The 20,660-nt window shown below is 39.8% G+C and overlaps 1 protein-coding gene across 3 annotated transcripts in view; it reads right to left on the bottom strand.

Moving 5' to 3' along the window:
- Nucleotides 1-18,693, bottom strand: part of Kmt2e (lysine methyltransferase 2E (inactive)) — a 61,824-nt gene extending 43,131 nt beyond the window's left edge. For 2 of the 3 annotated variants that reach the window (XM_050139774.1, XM_050139776.1), the window contains exons 1-2: nucleotides 18,547-18,693; nucleotides 6,517-6,701 (exon numbers count right to left, since the gene is read on the bottom strand). In XM_050139774.1, coding sequence (XP_049995731.1) covers nucleotides 6,517-6,587 — 71 coding nt within the window. In that variant the 5' untranslated portion in view covers nucleotides 6,588-6,701; nucleotides 18,547-18,693. Of the gene's footprint in view, nucleotides 1-6,516; nucleotides 6,702-10,472; nucleotides 10,546-18,546 lie in introns of those variants that run through there. The other variant, XM_050139775.1, reaches the window with a different exon arrangement.
- Between the last annotated feature and the right edge of the window lie 1,967 nt (nucleotides 18,694-20,660).

Below are 20,660 nucleotides of genomic sequence, written 5' to 3'. Positions count from 1 at the left end.
AAAAAAAATATTTATTTTTATTTATTTATTATGTATACAACATTCTGTCTGTGTGTATGTCTGCAGGCCAGAAGAGGGCACCAGACCCCATTATAGATGGTTGTGAGCCACCATGTGGTTGCTGGGAATTGAACTCAGGACCTTTGGAAGAGCAGGCAATGCTCTTAACCGCTGAGCCATCTCTCCAGCCCTAAAAGCAATTTTTTAAAACAACTGTTATATAAAAATGATTGACACTGATTAATTTAAAATTGTTATCGTGGTTACACATATCTGTGCTATGCAGGCTGTGCATGTGCCACAGTGGCACACATGGAGAGCAGACTTACAGGCCTCTCCTTCCTCCTTGGGTCTGAGGATAGAACTCAAGTCCACTGGTCATACACAGAAAGAGCTTTTACTCCTACTTGACAAATTTTTAATGACTTTCCTTAACTATATGTAGCATTTAATTAAAATAAACAGGCCAGCTCAAGATGCTAAGGCAAGAGTATTTTCAAGTTTAACATCTGTTTGGGCAACCTAGTGAGTTTAAGGTCAGTCAGAAATACATGGCATAACTGTCTCAATAAGCAAATTAAAACTAAACTAAACTAAAATAAATTGGGGTTTGGTAATGCTCATAATCCCAGAATTTGGAAACTGAGGCAAAAGGATCTGTTCCAGCCTAGTCAGAATTAATGAACAACAACAAAAAGTTAACAAGGTAATAGATCTAACTAAAATAAAATCCCAGTCATAAGTATCTCTTCATTTCTAGAGTAAATTTGAAATCAAAATCAAGCACCCAGTGATTCAGTAGCCCCATTTTGAGTAATTTATACTAAGGAAGCAATTTCCAGTAAAGATAGACCATGGATTTGACCTGTCTGTTATATCACTATTCATGAAACTAGAAAACTTTAATGTTCAAATGGAAAATTATTCAATCTAAAAAAACCTGTTATATTTGCATATGAATAATAGCTGAGTAGAAACTAATAGTAACAAATTTCTACAATCAAGATTATAGAAATTTTTCCTTCTAAAAACTCTTAATTAAAATACTATAAAGCTGAAATGATCATGAAATAAACTTCTGAGTAAAAAGCAGCTAGTGTTTGTGTATCTAATTTTATATATCTGCATAAGTGTCTAGATAGTATTAATAAATTGCATTAGGGTCAGTAGGATGGCTCAGTGAATAAAGACTTGTCAAGACTGACAACATGAGTACAAGCCCTGGGGCCTACATGGAAGGAGAACAGATTTCCTAAAGGCTGTCCTTTGACCTCTACAGATGTACTGTGGCATTGGAGCCTAGACACATACACAAGCACACAATAAGTAAATAAATAAATAATGCAATAAATTGTTTAAAAACAAACAAACAAACAGGGCTAGTGAAGTCATGAATCTTGGAGAGGAACCTACAACTACCACTTTACTAAGCCAGCATAATCCCAAACTACATTTTAAATATTTGTCCTTACACCCACAGATAAGTATAGTCCCCAATGAAACTTCTCTATGCAATGGAGAGACCATTACAGAAAAACACAGCCAATCAAAATGCAGAGTTGTAGAGTCCATTAGCAATGGTCTCCACATCTACAAAACAACTTCCTCACCTAAGGCTCAGGGATCACTGAAGAAGACTAAGGCAGAAAGACTGTAAGAGCCAGAGGTCATGTAGTTTGCTGAGACAGTGTCTTCTAGTAATGTCAGAAGCTAGATCAATGAAGTCTCACCAAGACGAAAATCTAAGCATGAACTGTACTAGGATAACAACAAGCACGCCAAAGTGGATGGAGAAAAGACTAAATGATTTCAACCCTACACAGAGAGAGAGACAGACAGACAGACAGACAGACAGACAGACGCAACTAAGGAATACTGAGAGCAAAAGAAATAGTCTTCAATTGGTTATATAATACCAAAAGGTCAGCCCTGAAAACATACTTACAAGTAGCATTATATAGACTGAGTAGGTTCTATTTATGTACTTAGGAATAAACACACACACACACACACACACACACACACACACACACACACACACACCCCAATTAATGAAAAGAGGCCATGAATTCAAGAGAAAGAAAGCAAGGGATAGGGGTATGGGGAATTGGGGTTTCCATCACCCACATCAGGTGGTTTAAAGCCACCTGTAACTACAGTTCCAGAGGGATCTGACACCCTCCCTGGCCTCTGCAGGCAGCTGCACTCATGTGCACATACACTTGCACATACAGCTTTTAAAAATTACACCAGGAAAATATGCCATGCACAAGAATATAAACATTTTATTACTCTACTTATAAAAGGGACCTAGAATAGGCATACACAGAAACCAAAATACAATTTACAAGTTGCTATGCTAGGAATAAAGGGAAAGAAGGATTATTATTTAATCAAATTTTGTTTAGGTTTAGGAAAACATTTAAAAATTGGTGACAGTTGCTCAACATTCTGTATATACTTAATATCACTTGAGACTGTTCATCTAGAGCTAAATTAAAAAAATACACTTATTTTTACCATAATAGAAATCTTTTCACTAAAGGCAAAGGTAGAGAATCCTGTCACATGACCAGGTAATATAGGGCTGGGGTTGTTTCTCAGTGATAACATGCTTAGGATAAGTGAAGCCCTGAAGTCAAACTCCAGCATCCCCCACTCCCTTCACCAAATGAAAAACAGATTAATATGATAAGGGCACACGTGTCAAAAAAGCTAATACGAAGGAAAGACAAGAGTCCGAGAATCTGTACAAACCTACATATTCAGACAGTGGCCAAGGAACTGCAGAAATGAAAGATAAAAATGACATGAAGTCAAGTGTTAACACAGTTGAGCCATGCAGGCCAACCTGGGGTAGTATTGGGGCCTGGAGAAGGTGAATGTTATAGTCTAGTCAAGCTTTGGTAAGCAAAGTATAATAGTGTGGTAAAGCTGGTTTGCATCTGGCCCTAAGGGAGTTTCAGGGTGTGGTTTCCTTTCTCTCAGAAGACTTGGAGACCAAAAGTCCTATAGGCTGAGTATAGAGAAATAAGAACTAGTCAGGAAATGGTTTCTTTGTCCCTATATATTGTTCAGGTACTATTCTAGGAGGTATGGTCTTTCTGATTGACACTCAGATTGAGTTCTAAGTGTCTCAAACTCTCAAGTTCTAATCCTACTACTAGAGGCACTGGATATCGTACTACACAGTGATTCTGGGTCTTGATTTCTACATTCTAAGTGTAAAGGATGTAAAGTGATGTCCTAGACATAGGAGGTTTTGGGTTTTATGGTTGTTTGTTTTAAACTTAATATGTATTTTGCTTGCAAGTATGTCTGTGCATCATGAACCAGAAAAAGGTGTCAGATCTCCTGGAACTAGTTGTGAGCTGCAAAATGGTGGTGGAAATCAAGGCTAGGTAACTTCTGAAAGAGCAGCCAGGGCTCTTCAGCACTAATCTTCCAGCCCTAACATTGTATTTCAATAAAAGAAAGAATACTCAAGTCTAGATCTCTTAAACCGGCCCAACATTCCACCCATCAAACTATACTGTCCCCACCACTCCTGTAAAAATTTATTAGAATGTTATTATATATATGAATTACCGATCTAAGTACTTTTAAGTTATTAAACAGTAATTGGTTTACAGGGATTTTTAAACCAACTAATGTGTGTGCTGGTCCTCTGAAAGAGCAGCAAACACTCTAACACACACACACACACACACACACACACACACACACACACACACACACAGCTGGGTAATAAGAGAAACAGTTCCTGCAAGTTATTTTCTGACCTCTATACAAATGTAATGGCATGTGTGCACCCACACACATATAAATTAAAAGAAAAAAATTTAAAGAAATCAGAAAACAGTTAAGTACTTGTAGAAAATGGGTAAAATATACTGAAAACACTTCATTATAGATAAAATATTTTAGTGTAGTAAACTAAATTAAATTAGTGTATGTAAGTTCATTCTCAGAATACCCAGGTACCAACAAATTAATGAATTCTGTTGGCAGTTGACTTTAGTGACACATACTACAGGAAAGTAAAACAAAACAAAAAAAAAGACTCAAATTTGGAGAAAATTTTATCTACCAAGACTTCAAACTTCTTTTTGCCAATCATGACAACAAATTCTAGAATAATCTATTGGCTGTTGTTGCCATAGTAGTACCTGAAGAAGGTGGAAAGAACTTAGTTATTTTTGTTTAGTGATTTTAGTCATGGTATTCAGCTTTCACTACATTACTGGAGACAGAATGAGGAGTCCTCATTCAGAGTAATCGGTTTTCTTTTTAAATAAAATTTATTATTTTAGGTTATATTTGTGTGACACGTGAGAGAACTGCAGGTGTCAACAGAGGCCACAGGCAACAGATCCCCTGTTACAAAGCAAGAGCCACCGATATGGGTGCTGTGAACCAAACTCAACTTCAGTTCCCAGCACCCACATCCAGCTCCAGGACTTCCGGTATCTGCAAACACCCATGTGCAAACTCAAACAATGCAAACAATACAGCTAGGTGGTGTTCATCTTGTTACAAGACCAAAGACTACTTGATGATTTGTTTTACCACTGCTAGAAAGCACTCATATACATATATACAATCATAGGCCAAAGCACAACACTTAGATGGCAAAACTCTGTTCTGCTGCTCAGCTGTGCTGTCACAGGAGAAGCATCAAACCACAACATCAGACTCTGCTGCCGCCACTTCTTTGATCTGTGACTTAATCTTTAATGAAAGGAGACTTACGACGCTCACCTAACCTTGCTCTTGGAGAAAGGGCTAGGATGGACTATTATAGCCCAGCTATCAGAGCTTTTCTAACTAGCCTATTTTTCTCTTCTGAGATCCCATTTTCTTTTTTGTCTAGAGTTGTCTTATTTAGTAGCCACTATACACACATGATGATGAGTATTTAAAGCAAGGATCATTTGAATTGGCATGTGTTGTAAATATAAAATCCAGAAGAGTTCAAAGAAAAAAATAATAAAAGGAATAAATATCTCAATTGTTTTATCTTGCCTGGTGGTGGAGGCACATGCCTTTAATCCCAGTTCTTGGGCATCAAAGGCAGGTGGATCTCTGAGTTTGAGGCTAGCCTGGTCTACAGAGCAAGTTTCAGTACAGTCAGGGCTACAGAGAAACCTTGTCTTGAGGAAGAAACAAACAAAAAAAATCAAAACAAAAGAAATAGTTTTATCTTGATTATATATAAAAATATTTTAGATATATTTAATTTAAAAAAATATATAACAAATACACGCAAAAAAACCAAAAAACTAGCCCTTGTCAGTCATTGTGAAAACAAATATATAACTGAGAAATGAAATACCAGTTCATTAAACTGCTTGTTTGTAGATCCTGAAGTACTTAGACATAATAATAGGATAGACATGAAGACTATTCTAATGTAACAAATCTTTTGTGGCCTTATAAAATTTGGTCTAATATTAGTACTTTAAACAATGAGTGAGCACTTTATCTCAAATTAATTCAATAAAGATTGTATTTTAGCAATTCAACCTTCTTTAAAATAACACAATTTAAAATTGTATACCCACTACGTTAGCATAATAATAAAAATTTAAAATACTTGATTTTAAAATAATTATCAATTCATAAGCAATTACAAAAGAAATGTACAGAAAATTCCTTGGCTTCCTTTTTTATCTTGTGAGATAGTATCAAGTTATATAGCCTTGGCTGGACCAGACAATCTGTGTAAGTACAAAAAGCTAGGGCTACAGACAAATATCCACAATCCCACCAACATCTAACATCTTACATAATGATACTTCAATATCTCTTGAGAGTGAATTGGAAATGAAAAAAAAAGCAGTATGCTAGTTATTTTTTAAATATTATTAGGAAAGCAATACCAACAGCTTATGTTTCTGTGAAATGAGAAATAAATGTGTTACCGGTCTTTTCAAGCCTCAAGGTCTTATATAAAAAAAAGAGAGTTTGAAAGTTTAATAATGAAACCACAAAAATTCTGGTGGTTTTCACAAGGCAAAAACTGGTACTATTTATGTTTTGTTTTCTTCTTAGGAAAAATTATTCCAAAGGAGCATATACTTTCATGTTATACAAAACAAAAACCATTTCTTGAAGTGTTGCAAGTGGAAAATACAAAAAGCAAATTCCCAAAAGATAAGAGAATTTTGGAACAAAGGGTATTTATTAAAATAATGTGTTGGTGGCACACACCTTTAACCCCAGCACTTGGGAGGCCGATAGGTCTCTGAGTTCAAGACCAGCCTGGTCTACAGAGTGAATTCCAGGACAGGCTCTACAGCTACACAGAGAAACCCTGTCTCGAAAAACAAAAACGAAAAGAACAAAAAATTTAAGTAATCTTTAAGTAATCTTAAAGGAACGTTGTTCTTTTAACTTCTGATGTCTTAGCCAAGAATCCAAAATGACATATATAAATAAAGACTGTTTGGACGTGACAACTGCATGATATATGCCTTGCCTTTCCCTATCTAGTTCCCGTATTTAAATACTTACTCTGAGCCTGCAGCCATTTCCAGGTATGATGTTTCTGTTGTATCAACCCCCAAAGGGATTGCTATGCTCATGACGTTCGCCTCTGGTAAATTCGATTACTATGGAGTCCTATGCATTGGTATCCAAAATACTGGGGCATGCCAGCCACAGTGCTCATTGCAAACATCTAAGTGCATCCACAAACCCTGTTTAAAAGAAATGGGAACACAAGAGTTAAGAATCACCCGAACTAGCAAAGTACAGTAGCAACCAGTTATACTGAAATCACAATAAATAAAACAGGTGAAGAAAGCATTCTTTATTAAGGTCCCAATACAAAGGTAAAAGTGTTCACAGAGTAGTTTTTCATGTTCTTCCTGGGATTACGTTGCATTGTTTATGAACGAAAGTAAATTTCTGGAGGTACAGCTCAGCCGAGAACGTGTGCTTGGCATGCATGAGGCTCTGGGTTCAATTCCAGCACATTAAAGAAGGAAAAGAAACAAGAACTTTCTGAATCTAACATTCTTTAAGGAATGAAACTAGAATGCCACAAGAAGGATTACAAAAGCACACTCGTCAGTGAATAACTGGCAAACACTTATTTTAAAAGTAAAAATGGAATTTCTTTTTGTACAAGTATCTAAAACCAAGTCTTTTGGTAGTGATCTGATAGTATATTTACAAGTGGAGCAATAAGCAGCAAACTTTCTTTATGAGGAGTCTATTTATTCTTCACAATTCCAAGTGAGGAAGTTGAGCATGGTATAAGCACACACCTTATTAAAGCATTCAGGAAGCAGAAGCAAGTAGATCCCTGTGGATTTCAAGGCTAGCCTGGTCTACAGAGCTACATAATACCTGTCTCAAAAGACAAACGAAACAAAATTCAAGGTAAGTACAAAAAGCTAGGAAAGACTAACTTATCCTTGGTTACTCAGCTTAAGAAACAACCAGACTTGAAGCCAATTCTATTCTACTGTTTATAAATATATACAAGAAAATTTATTTTATTTGCATAAATCATTCATATCAGGGAGAACTCTTATTTCTTCAGTTGGAGTTAATACTCTCTAATATAATTAATTAATAGAGAAAATAGTGATTTAAGAAAAAACAAAATTTATAGGAGTGACTAAAAGATTCAGAGTTTCAATGTCAAATGTTCTAATCTAAATTCACTCCACTGTGCTTGTTCCATGTACTGTTATCTACTCAAAGTCTGTTCTTTAATGACATAATTCAACTTAGGAACAAAAGGCAATCTTATAAACTACAGGACAGTATCTGTTAGGATTCTTTGTCTCTGTCATGTTATACCTGGGAAAAAAAAAGAAAAGTAGTATTTCCTCAAATAATTCTTACATTTACCTTGAATTTTTACAACTGATCTTCAGCATGTCTACTCTAATTTCTATTTCACGGATGAGACAAATACTGATCAGACCTTATGTGGAAGAGTTATCAAACGGAAAATAAGATAGTTAAAATTGTTTGAATTTTTTTTTTTTTTTTTTTTCGAGACAGGGTTTCTCTGTGGCTTTGGAGCCTGTCCTGGCACTAGCTCTGTAGACCAGGCTGGTCTCGAACTCACAGAGATCCGCCTGCCTCTGCCTCCCGAGTGCTGGGATTAAAGGCGTGCGCCACCATCGCCCAGCAAAATTGTTTGAATTTTGTAAGAAAACTTGTCCATACTTTTAAATCATGTGTGACCAGAAGAAAGCTACTATATTTCAAATTATTGTAATATAAAAGTAAACAAGACATGATAGTGCATGCCTGAGTACTACCTGCTTGAATCTAAAGCTGAACTGCTGTAGCCTAGGAGCTGGAGACACTGAGTGATACTCATCTTAGAACAAAACAACATCAGTAAAAGATCCAAAATAGGCCTCTAATATTTAAGGTCCTTGTTTATAAAACAGGAATACAAAAATCAGAGTTTCTGAGAAGAATATGACATAATGAGTGTAAAGAATTTCAAAGAAATAGTTATACATATTTGGCAACCAATACATATAGTACAGGGTGTACATCCCTAATTTTAAATTTAATTTCTGACATTTAAAAATGCTGTGAAATATACTCAAGATTTCAAATTTTCAACCAGGGACCCTCAATCTGTAAACATTACAAAATCTGAAAGATTTCTGGTGGTCCCAAGCATTTCAGGTTACGAGGCTAACTGCAACTACAAGTACTGCACTTCTTACTCTCTCAGGAAACAGTGTATGGAGATTCTTCCACAACCTTGAAAATAAGGTCATCATGTCACGTTTTCTAATTGCTTCACAATTAAAGACAACGAAAGCCAACTAAACAAAAGCACTGCCCTACTCTTTTCCTATACCCAAGGTCTTATCACAATTACTTCACAATGCTGTAGTTATTAACTACACAACAAATTACAACATTTTATTGCAAAATGCAAGCAATGCACAAAATGAGTTTGCTTTACTGAAACATTACTGTTCTGTATTTCCTCACAATGGTAAAATTTTAAACTTAACAATCGGCAGTAAACTATAACGTAAAGAGCCATCTTCCCTGGTAGCATTTCCTTGGTGTTGTTTTCTTCAGATCAGCTTATTTAATTTAGTGGAGTAATATATGTAATCTAAAATGATGTATTGATATGTAGTAAATAGTATGTCCTTTTATACAACCTTCACTAAATACATCTATCTGATCTAAGTAACAATAATTTTAAGTTAAAAAATAGAATAAAAAGCTTGTAATTAGCTTAATTCAAGCAATGGTTTATTTATTATACCTGTGTGTCTCTTGCTGTGTCCTCTATAAAGAGCTGATGAACAAATCAGAGAACCTAAGATGAAACTACAGTTCTAGCCTCACAAATCAAATGAATTATCAACCTACACAGCAAGAGTTACAAAAATTATCACACGGCATACCTAGAATTGCATCTCTGTAAAAACACTCATGTTCAGGGTAAAACATGGAATCACATATGAAGTGAAATGAAAGACTTCTAGCTTCATTCTGAAGAAAAGATCTCAGCAATTCATTTACATGTCATCATGAGACTATAAAATAGAAACAAACTATTTCACTTTCTCCATTAATATAAAAGTTTCAGCCAGATAATTCATATTGCTGAAAATAATCAAATGATAATAAAAATTGCACTTAGACCAGGCGGTGGTGGCACACACCTTTAGTCCCAGACAGAGGCAGAGGCAGGTGGATCTCTGTGAGTTCGAGGCCAGTCTGGTCCACAAAGCGAGGTCCAAGACAGCCAGGACTGTTTCACAGAAAAACTCTGTCATGAAAAACCAAAATAAAATAAAATAAAAATGCAACTTCATTATGGTCAAATTATTATTTCTAAAACAATCAAGAACAAAAATTTGGTATGATGTCTTCTGTGGGTAATCCTAGCACTCAGGAAGGTGAGGCAGGGCTATTGCAAGTTCCAGGCCAGTATGGGCTACAGAGTAAGACACTGTTTCAAACACACACACACACACACACACACACTGGAGTGTAATGGTAATGTAAACAATGAAGAGGCCAAGGCAAGAGAACCATGGATCTGAGGTCAGTTTGCACTACACAGAGAGTTCAAAACCTGTTTTAACTACATAAGGAGACTTTGTTTTGAAAATCAAAGGGCTAGAGACATAAAGCTCAATGGGAGACCATCTGCCTAGCATGTGCAAAGCTCTGGATTCAATCAACAGTACCACAGAAAACAGAGACAGACAGACAGACAGACAGACAGACAGACAGACAGAGGGGGGAAAGGAAGGGAAAGTCAATGTCGTAAGAAATCATCTTATTGCACAGGTATAAAAGGGGGACAGTGAATTTCAACACAATCCATACAATTATTCCAAATTTTCATGTGCAAGTTAAAAAACCCTAATATCACCAACCGGCAAGTCAGATAAATGCAAAATACATGGAAATTAAATAATAGCAAAAAAAAAAAAGAATAATATAAAAGGAAATACCATGAGATGTCTGTGAAATCTGAGGTCCAAGAAAGAATAAATGTCTTCACAAAACCTGCTATCCAGAATAGACCTAGAAACCAAGTGAACATAGAGTATTGAGCTAATGTTATATGGTATACGTTCTGGTACTTCTGATTGGAATGGTACCCTCAAATAAGGAAAACAACGTTTACCTGAACAAATTCATTCTTTTAATTTTAAATACAAATGAATATAAACACAAGCAAAGGCAATAATTAAATACCAAATAAAACTGAAAAGAAATTGGGAAATCAAATACTAAAAATAAAAACAAGAATAAAAGTAAGAGTAAGAAAACACACACACCCCTACCTAATAGAAAAACTGACAGAACCAAGAGAAGCTGCTTTTAAGATCAAGGCAAAGGGAAAAGGGCTGAGGCCAGAGCTTAACAGAGTGCTTGCCTAGCAGGAAGGAAATCCTAGGTTTGATCTCTATCATCACATAAACCAGGACTGGTGGTGGATGCCTGTGTTCCAATACTCAGAAGGGTCATAAACCTAAGGTTGTCCTTGACTACATAGTGAGTTCAAGACTAGACTGGTAGACATAAGATCCTGTCCTGGAGGCAGGGGAGAGACAAGGGTAAATTTCAAACTGCATGGTTTAATGTCATAGCTTCCAAGTATAAAAAGAAAACATTAAACTGGACATTTTCAGCAATATAAAAGAATGAAGTATTGAAACATGTAAGCATCAAGCTGGAAGAATCTCAGAGGAACTAGACTGAGTTTTTAAGAAGTCAGTCTTAGTCCTGGGCATGATAGCTCAGACCAGTAATTCCAGCCCTTAAAAGACTGAAACAAGGACTTTCTTGAAATCAAAGTCAGAATGAAGTACAGAGTGAGACCCTCTCTAAACGAGTAAAGAGCTGCATGACTTAAAGTCATTATTTTATTTTAATAAGTTATTTTATTTATAGCCGGGCAGTGGTAGTGCAGGCCATTATGAGACAGGCAGATTTCTGTGAGTTTGAGGTCAGGCTGGTCTACAGAGGGGAGATAGCCAGGGCTACACACAGAGTAAAACCTGACTTGAAAAAAGAAAAAAGAAAGAAAGAAAAAGGGCACATATTTCTAAGGACCCGAGTTCAGCCTTCAGAATACATGTCAGGCAGCACACAACTGTCTACAATTAGAGCTCCAGCGGGACCTTACACCTCTGGTCAACTCGGGTCAATCTGGACACTCACACGTAAAACTGAGATACCGCCCTCAACACATACTTAAATCTTAAAATAAAACAAAATTAAGCAACAAAAGATTACATACTGCGAAATTTTATGTATATAACATTCTTAATAAATTATAGAAATGGAGAAATATTATTTGGTTCTGGAGGTAAGTCAAGTACCTCTGAACATTGCTCCTCTACCCCAACTCCCCAAAAAAGCAATTTTATGATGTAGAGTGGAGAACAGCAATCAAGTCACATACAATGACAATTATGTATGAAAATGTAATAAGACCCATTTGTTCTCTAAAAAAATATAGCAAGAAAAGTAAGTATTTGGGCCCCTCCACACAGTATAAATACCTTCCTTGCCACCACCCTCTTATCCAAGCACAGCTAGTAACAAGAAGCAAGACAAAGAATGGAACCTCTAGGACACCTTGCTACTTTTTTGTGAGATTCACTAGATTTCAAATAAATTCTGAGATTTCCCTATATAACGAATCCTTTCCTTAAGCTCTGGTCGGTATCTGTTCCCTGCAGCAAAATCAAGCTTAAAACAGTCGACTCATGGGAGGTAGAAACAAACTGTGGTCTCCCTCAAGGTGAAGGATGAGCTCACCTAGCTCTGCACCCTTAGTGCCAGGGAAAGAGGCTATGCAAACTCATCTGTTGGCCTTCAAATTCTTAGGTGGAGGCTTAACAACACAGGCTGTCAATCAACCAATCAAGAAGCTTTGTTCTAAAAGAAACAGCAGAGCATAGTTCCAAATGAGCATTATATATTTTTATTTGACTAGTCTCAAACTCCTGTCAGTTCATGGCCACTAAAGCATAGTCCCAATCATTGAAGTTAGTACCATTAAGACCCTTCTAATCTTGAATTACTTCCGATGCCTGCGTAAACTCACAAGCAAGTTATATTTATTAGTGTGTGAAACAGAAAACAAAACTATTAGAAGGGGGGGTATCTTCCTAATATCCATTCTCCTTTTCTGTGAGCCTCTTGGGGAGGGGATTCAAATCTATATCCGAATACACTGCACGCACGCACACTCACACACACACAACTATTCTTTTTTGGGGGGTGTCTAAAAAAACGTTACTTACAGAGTTATTAAGATAGATGGTTCTACAGTAAACAATGAACAAGCTTAAGGCCTGAGAGAATCAACTACTTAAGCTGTCCTAAGGCATACACACGCCCTCACCCATACATACTGTGCACGTGTGCATAAACACACACACACTCAAACTTTACAAAATTACCTTACGCACAAATTAAAATAATAAAAATGTAAAAGTTATCTTCACATGCCATAAATGGCAGCAAACTAAATCCCACTGTCATATTTTAGCTTTCTGTCTCCGGCTTGGCTCAGACCTGAAGTACCACAACCAAGCTGGCATTGATACAATATTATTTCTCAATAATAAACTTCAGGGATGAAAATGCTTCTTCTTTTGGATCAATTCTACATTAAGCAACCTAAGAGTTACTAGGAATTGCTTTCCTCCCCCAGTTGTGAAAATACAAGAGAAATGAGGGAGATTTTGTTTCTATAGTGGGGGCAGGGAGCAGGACTAGGGACTGAGAACTTCACGCATGGCAAACAGTGAGCTGCAGCCCTAGCCTTCTTGCATTTTTCTTAATAACTCTTTAAATTTAAATCCAACATGATATGTTTCGTTCCATTTTCCTACAGTGTCCGTCATACTCTCTTCTAACCCCTCCTACTCTGCCCTCTCTGGCTGCTTCTTTCCCCTTAAGTCGTGCCCCTCTGTCTTCATATCGCATGTATTCTATTACACTTCCCCCACACCCAGATTTCAGACTTCACTTTTAAAAACTAAAAAACCAGCATTTTAAAATTTTGAATAAGTAGCTGCTTATTTACAAATTAAATCAATGTATTACAAGTCACTGTCTACAAATTAGAAGACTCTTGGGTCTGGGGATGCAGCCCAGTGAACAGAGGGCTTGTTTCCAATGTGTAAAATCCTGGTTCCAACTCCTAACACCAGGTCTGGTGGTGCGCAGCTGTAATCCTGGTATTTATTGGAGACAGACGATCACAAGTTTAAGGTCATCCTAGGCTACATAGGCAAGTTCAGGCCAGTCTGGGATATATGGGGCAGCGCCTCAAAAATTAACTAAGACCCTAAACACTTTAGGTAAATGATGAAATGAGATTTCCAAAAACGCTGTAAAATTTACCCAATAACATGAAAATGGCTTTCTTAAACTGTCTACAATAAATTGATCAAGAGAGAAAAACAACTGACTTTGTATCCAATGAATTTTAACAAGGATTTTTCTGATTCTAATTTAAGGAGCACCGTAGTCACTAAACACTAGTAAAAGGAACTTTTCATATGCTTAAAGGTACAAATACGATCTACTTAATCTGGGTCACCACAATTTGATTTTTGTCTAAAGATTTATTTATGTATTTTATGTATATGGTACTTTGCCTGCATATACATCTGCACACCAGAAGAGGGCATCAGATAGTTGTGAGCTGCTATGTGGGTGCTGGAATTGAACTTAGGACCTTTGGGAGAGCAATGAGTGCTCTAGCCACTAAACTTTTTCTCCACCCCATTTAGTTTTTAGTTTAGCACTTAGTCTAGATGTTCACAATAATGAACTATTTCTTTGCCTCATAATATGTCCTCTATAACATACTTATAACTTAATAGCAATAGGTCAATCTTTGGTTAATACTGTCTACTTCTAACAGTGCAAAACAATTTCACTCACAAATACTGCTCTTTTATATTAAACAAATATTTAATTAATACAAAACAATCAGTTTAGCATTAAGGAAATAAGGCTCCTTCCGATATTTCTTCATGACAAAACAGACAATAAATCTGAGTCATTTGGGTTCTTGAACTCAGCCCAAAGCTAATAATATCACATAGCCATGTTTGAAGTAGATAAATCTTTCCTATTATTGGGGAAGTAACTAAAAAATGTATATTGCTATAAAGTAAAAATAATTCTCATGGAATACATGTATTTAACATTTTCTCTGAAACATAATAGAAACTGTCTCTGATTAACCCATTTTTAAGTACATGTTCACTTAAACTAAAGCTTTACATTCAACAAATAAGTGATCACCTATCATCTGCTAAGAATAGGGGTATTTTTAGAAATAAAAGCTATTATACTTTATTAAAATATGTTTTTAAAATAGTATACTGTCTTTTCAGATAACTGCATATTCTGATAACTCTTCAAATTCCATTGCTATTTAAATATAGAAATTTAAGAAGGTAAAGCATAGCAAATGCTTTACATAAATGAAAATATACATAACTCCTTCATAACTAAGTAAAATTAAGCACAGTAGTACACATTTATTTTTCAGTAGCAATTTCTAAAAATGCTTTTCCTTTCTTTCTTCTTTTTTTTTTTTTTTTGGTCCCTCGAAACAGGGTTTTTCTGGGTAACAGTCCTAGCTATCCTGGAACTTTCTTTGTAGACCACACTGGCCTTGAACTCACAGAGATCCACCTGCCTTGCAAGTGCTGGAACTAAAGGTGTGTGCCACCAATGCCCAGCCAGAATTTTATAATACACCTTTAAAAATAAGACTACAGGTTTAAGAGATTAATACACAAAAATGGGTACATTATTCTTATAAATTATGATGCTAATTTAAGAAGTAATTGTTGCCCTCATTAATAAGGTATATAGTGAAACTTCTCTGGCTGCAGGCAAGCCAGAATCATACATAGGAGCATTACTGCTAGCCATAGCCACCATTAACAGCTATCACTTCACTATGACACTGGCGTTGAAGGAAAAGGAAACGGGCAAAAGTTCTCAATTTAAATAGGGATCAAAACGATACTTTATAATGACAACAAAAACCAAGTATGATCAAAATGCAGTCGCTAAAAAAACCTTTTTTAAAAAGTAATTTGATTCTATTACAGGTTTCCTACAAATTCACTAAACAGATAAATATGTAATCGCCCAAACCCAGGTATCATAGAAACAAAGATTTAGTTTCCTCCCAAGAGATCAACTGTTTCAGAATTCTCTGGGAACAGAAATTAAACACAACCTGTTAATAAATTCGCCTCCCTAATCCTAACTTGTACAGCAGCTATGTTGTTTATATACTGAAAATAAGGCACAACAAACCCTTAAAATTATTCCCTACTTTACAGGAGTTAAAAGAGAAACAAAACCCAAAAGGAAGATTTTCTTATTTCTAACAATGTTTATGTGAAACCAAGTTAGCCAATTACTTGATGTTTAGACCTGATCAACAACAATAACAAGAAACCCATAGTATGTATAGACAGTGTTTTCTCTTGTTACCAATCTTGTTCTTAATCACAAATCTTAATCACGGATCCCATACACTCTATCTAGGGTCTAGACTCACACACTCAGATTATTATGTAAATAAGTGACCCTAGAACCCTGTACAAACTCACCCACTACCCACCAACATTTCATTATATAATATTTCAAAGATTCTAAGTATGGTTCTGTACTCAATCACTGTCAGTCTTCAGGGATGAAACTCACTGGGATGTAAAACTACCTAATCCCATTATTTCCACACTTATTTTGCAGGAGGTACCCTATAATCAGCTAGTTCATATATTCACAATATGAGTGCTGTTCTAAGGTTGCTATAATGGAGTACGTCTCACAAAGCGATGTGTGCTCTCCAGCCTTTTTAAGTACTACTGAATTGAAATGCACTCATCTTCCAGTTGCTGCACAATCCAGAAGGTCATTAAACCCCACTAATGGGCCAATGATATCTTACTACTTATACTTAGTTCAACCCAGAAAAAAGACATCCCTCCCACTATGTAAATAAATTGCAATCAACCACACTTTTGAAAGTCCAGCTAAATGACACCTGACGTTAATCTTCTGTCTTGAAGATTTTGACAATGGCATAAAATGGATTCAAGATCCTATTATAGCAATGGTTTTATTAAGTTCTATTAAAACAGACTAAGTCCACAACCCCATAATAGGCAAACGGGCATGGGAAAGGGAATCAACATCTTATTCTTTTAACTTACATAATGATGATAGTATGCAATAAGACAAATTTAAGAGGCAGTAAAGCGTGGAGTATCACCTTACCAAATATACAAACAACTGAAAATTATTAAAGCTTTAAAAACAAAAGAAAATAGAGACAAGACACAATATTGGGAAGAAAAGCATCCTTATATTCAGTTACGTTAACAGGTTTAGGTCTCCCTAAAAAATCTACTCTGAAACAAAATATAAAAACCAAAATACACAAAATTAGTTAAGAGTTGTATGTTTAACTGAAGATAAAAATTCTCAAAAATGTAAAATGTGTTACACTTAGCAAAACATTTTACTTTGACATATTAGGTAAAAATGGGTGATTTAAGGCCAACGTAAACTATTATCTGTACCTAAATAAATTTTTAATGTTTAAAAGTCCCTTGATGGTGGAATTTCCAAGACAAAGTGTTTCTTATTTTTTTCAAAAGTTGTGTTTTGTTTATTTGCCTTTCAGGAAAAACCAATAAAATTAATCAACTAAAAACAGCATTGCAATTTGCAATAAAATTGACGCATTTTTGTAAACGGTTTGGAGAAGGGGGGGCAAGCCCAATCTTTTTCATGTAAACATAATAAGCCTGTAATATGCTGCAGACAAACGCACTGCATGGGGTGTGGAGGACCCGAGCTGATTAGATTACCACAACATCAGCCTTGGGGCCGCCATTTTTAGAATCTGTAAAGGACAAAAGAGGGAAATTACAGTTTTTACTCTCCGTCTCAGAAATTAAAGGGAAAGGGGGTCTGTTTCCCAATTAGGTATTGCTAACTCCAACCTACAGCTGAATGCACCTTACTTAATTCTTCCCAAGGTCTCCAGAACTCCAAGCACCTTATATTATCCACATCTCTAAAGACTGAATAAAATAGGCAACACAGAAATTGACTCTAGGACTAACTCCACTGATTTCTCTTTGACTTTAAATTTGATCATTCTCGAGACAGTCTTCTAAATAGGGCGGATCTAGGCGGAACTAAGGCCAGTGAAGCAAGCACCCGGGATTGTTTTTTCTCTCCCTCCTCCCCGGTTTAGCACAGGGAACCGTTTGTTTCTCATCTCTAACTGCTGCCACTGCGTTGGTGCCAACCTTTCGGTCAAAATAAGCTTTTCTGAAATGAGCCATATTGTGAATTCTAAGGCTTTGGCACAGTAGAGGACGGCAGTAATGCAAGAAGAGCGGGGGAGGAGACTGGGAAGGCTGGGGTGACCACCTTAGGGGCGGGTTTACCCTCTCCCGGAGAGGATGAGGAGCTGTCTCTTTCCTACAAAGAGAGATGCCCAGGGAGTTTTTTTTTTTTTTTTTTTAAACCATGTTTAGGAGAACATTATACCAGAAAGTGACAAGGAATAAAGGCAGGAAGAAGAAAACGAGGCCTAAACGTCTTCTCTCCGCACCCGAAACAAGATGCAGCTAGAAGACAGAGAGAGATAGCAGCTCCCGGGACCTCTCCGACACAAGCCCCAGCAGTCACAAGCCTCCTCCTTACCCCGGTCGCCTGGACCCGCTGCCAGGGAGGAGGGCGCCCCCTCCCTAACTCCCACTCTCTCAAGGGGGTTTAACTGCCAGTTTCCCCTTCCACTACCCCAAAACCCGCCATAATGCCCCCACTGCTATGGACAGGCAGGATAAAGGACAAATCCGATTTCCACCAGCGACGTCCGGCCCCAGCAAAGGCGCCCCAGCCTCAGTGTGGACGCCCGGCTCCCGAGGGACAGCGACCCCTTCCCCGGAGCCCTAAGTGCTCCCCACCGCAGACCCCACGACTTCCACGGACACGACAGGCACTGACCTGCGATGGTCACACACCAGACACCCGAACCCTCTGGTCGGCTCGACCCCCGACGAGTCACTCCACACCTCGGCGCTCCGACGACCCCCGACGACAGCCACTGCGGACCCGAATCGATTCCACACCCCCTCCCCAGGCAGCGGCGCGCAGTGTCTTCAGTGGGAACCCGGGAGCCGAGCGCTGCGGGCCGCGGCAGGAGTGCTGGGGAGGCGGCGAGGCTGTCCCGACTGTCTATGCCCCGTCTGCTGCCGCTCCCGAACTCAGGCTCGATCTCCGACTCGGCCCCCTGCGCCCGCTCAGTGTCACTGCTTCTCGCTCTGGGAAAATGGCGGCGACGGCGGCGGCGGCGGCGGCGGCGGCGGCAGCGGCGGCGGCGTCGGCGGCGGCAAGCGCACGGGGCCCGCCCGCCCCGCTCCGCAGGGGCAGGGGGGAGGGGACGAAGCTGCCCGCCGCCATCTTGTTTATGGGCTGCCCCCAGGCGCGGCTTCTCCGCCGGGCCGTGGGGACGTCACGCAGGGGGCCGCGAGCTGGCCAGACGCTCGGTCTTTTTCAGCACCGGTGCATCCCGCCTTTCGCCGACGGTGGTCGCGGTCTCGCTAGCTGGCGGGCTTGGCTCTCGCCCAGTTGTCCCTGAGTAGCCCTCAAGTCTGGATGTCGGTGAGCCTGAGGATGCCACTAGGAGGTAGAAGGATGACAGCAGGGACGGGGACGAGCCCCCTCCCATCACTCCCTAGAGCGCTGCCCTGGCTCCCACCCCCGAGCGGCCCTGGGCCCGGGCGCCCCCTCCCCCTCCCCGGTCTGGCCTGCCAGCGCCGGGCGAACCGGCTCGGGCTGTCACTCGACGCCTACTAGCGGCCGGGGAGGCTCCAGTGCGCAGGCTCCGGGCACCGGATAAAAGCGGAGCAGGCGAGTCAGGCGCGGTCACGATGGAGGAGCAAGAAACGGAAGAGGTCGGGGGGAGAAGCCGCAGACAAAAAAATGCCAGCCTCGTCAGCGCCGCCTCCCTGCCACCGTGTAAGGGGTAAAAGCTGCCGTGGCCGCCGCCGGTGCAGTCGCCGCCGCTGCCTCCTATACTTGCCCGCCGCGGGACAGTGTGCTGGGAGGGGAGCGGGAGTTCGTTTGTGTGGCGGTGATTAAACGAGGGGGAGGGCAGAACTAGTTTCTCAAAGCGGAAAGGGGAGACCAAGGACTGAAACGGGCTTCCCCACTAAAAAAAAAAAGAAAGAAAGAAAAGAAATCACACAGCGATTACGGATCTTGCTTTAGGGGGCCTTTTCCCCCGAAATGGCGGTTTCCGTCTTCTTGGCCCCCAGCACGACCTTGGGTGCTCTGTAACAAGAGTGGGGAGAGGCCGAGCGGTGTCGGCAGCCAATCGGCGCCTGGTGAGCTCGGCCGGGCGCGTCGGGATTGGCTGGCGATGACCTCATGCTGCAGCAGCGGGTGGGGCCAGAGTCATCGGGGGAGTCTGTAGCAAAGGCAGAGAGGGAGAAGTGATGACGGCGATCGTTGTCGTCGCGGCCTCTTTGGAACCCAAGCGGCGGCGAAGGAAGGCGCAAGGCTCTTCCCTGGTCCTTTGCTCCTCTCCCTGCGCGAGGTGAGGGCCCCGGCTCGGCCTCTGCGAGACTTTGGGGGCGCTAGCGCGGCCGTGGAGACGCGATTTCTCCTAGGACTTTTGTAACTGCGTCAGGGCAAGATGGCGCTGGGTCTCCTTGGGGCGCGGGGGGAGAGGCACGTCCACCGCCGCCGCAACGCATGTGACCGGCTGCATTCCTGTGGGGTTTGGCTGCGACCCAGGCTGGGGCGGGGGAGGGGACGGTGGTGTGGTCGGCGTTGGCTGCCTGAAGAGGAAGAGAGGACTGTTTGAAAGCGCTTCCCCTCCCCCACGCAGCAGGACAGCTGCACCTCCCGGGGGAAAGCCCCCGAGGGACACTCCTTTCGGGGTGTGCCAGCTGTTCGAGGAGGAGAAGGTTTGACGCCCTATTTTCTCATCTGCCTTTCTCCTTGCTAAATGTGCTTACATTATGTAAGGCGGCAGTTCCAACCTGCGATCCAGCTAGGAAGCCCTGAGGGTCACTGGGCTGGGTAACAAGGACAGGCTAGAAGACTTGGTTATT

Source organism: Alexandromys fortis, unplaced genomic scaffold (genome assembly GCF_014885135.2).
Source record: "Alexandromys fortis isolate MF-2015 unplaced genomic scaffold, M_Fortis_MF-2015_v1.1 scaffold_38, whole genome shotgun sequence".
Lineage (NCBI taxonomy): Eukaryota > Metazoa > Chordata > Mammalia > Rodentia > Cricetidae > Alexandromys > Alexandromys fortis.
Note: the sequence above shows the minus strand (reverse complement) of the source record. Positions and strands in the feature narration are given on the sequence as shown.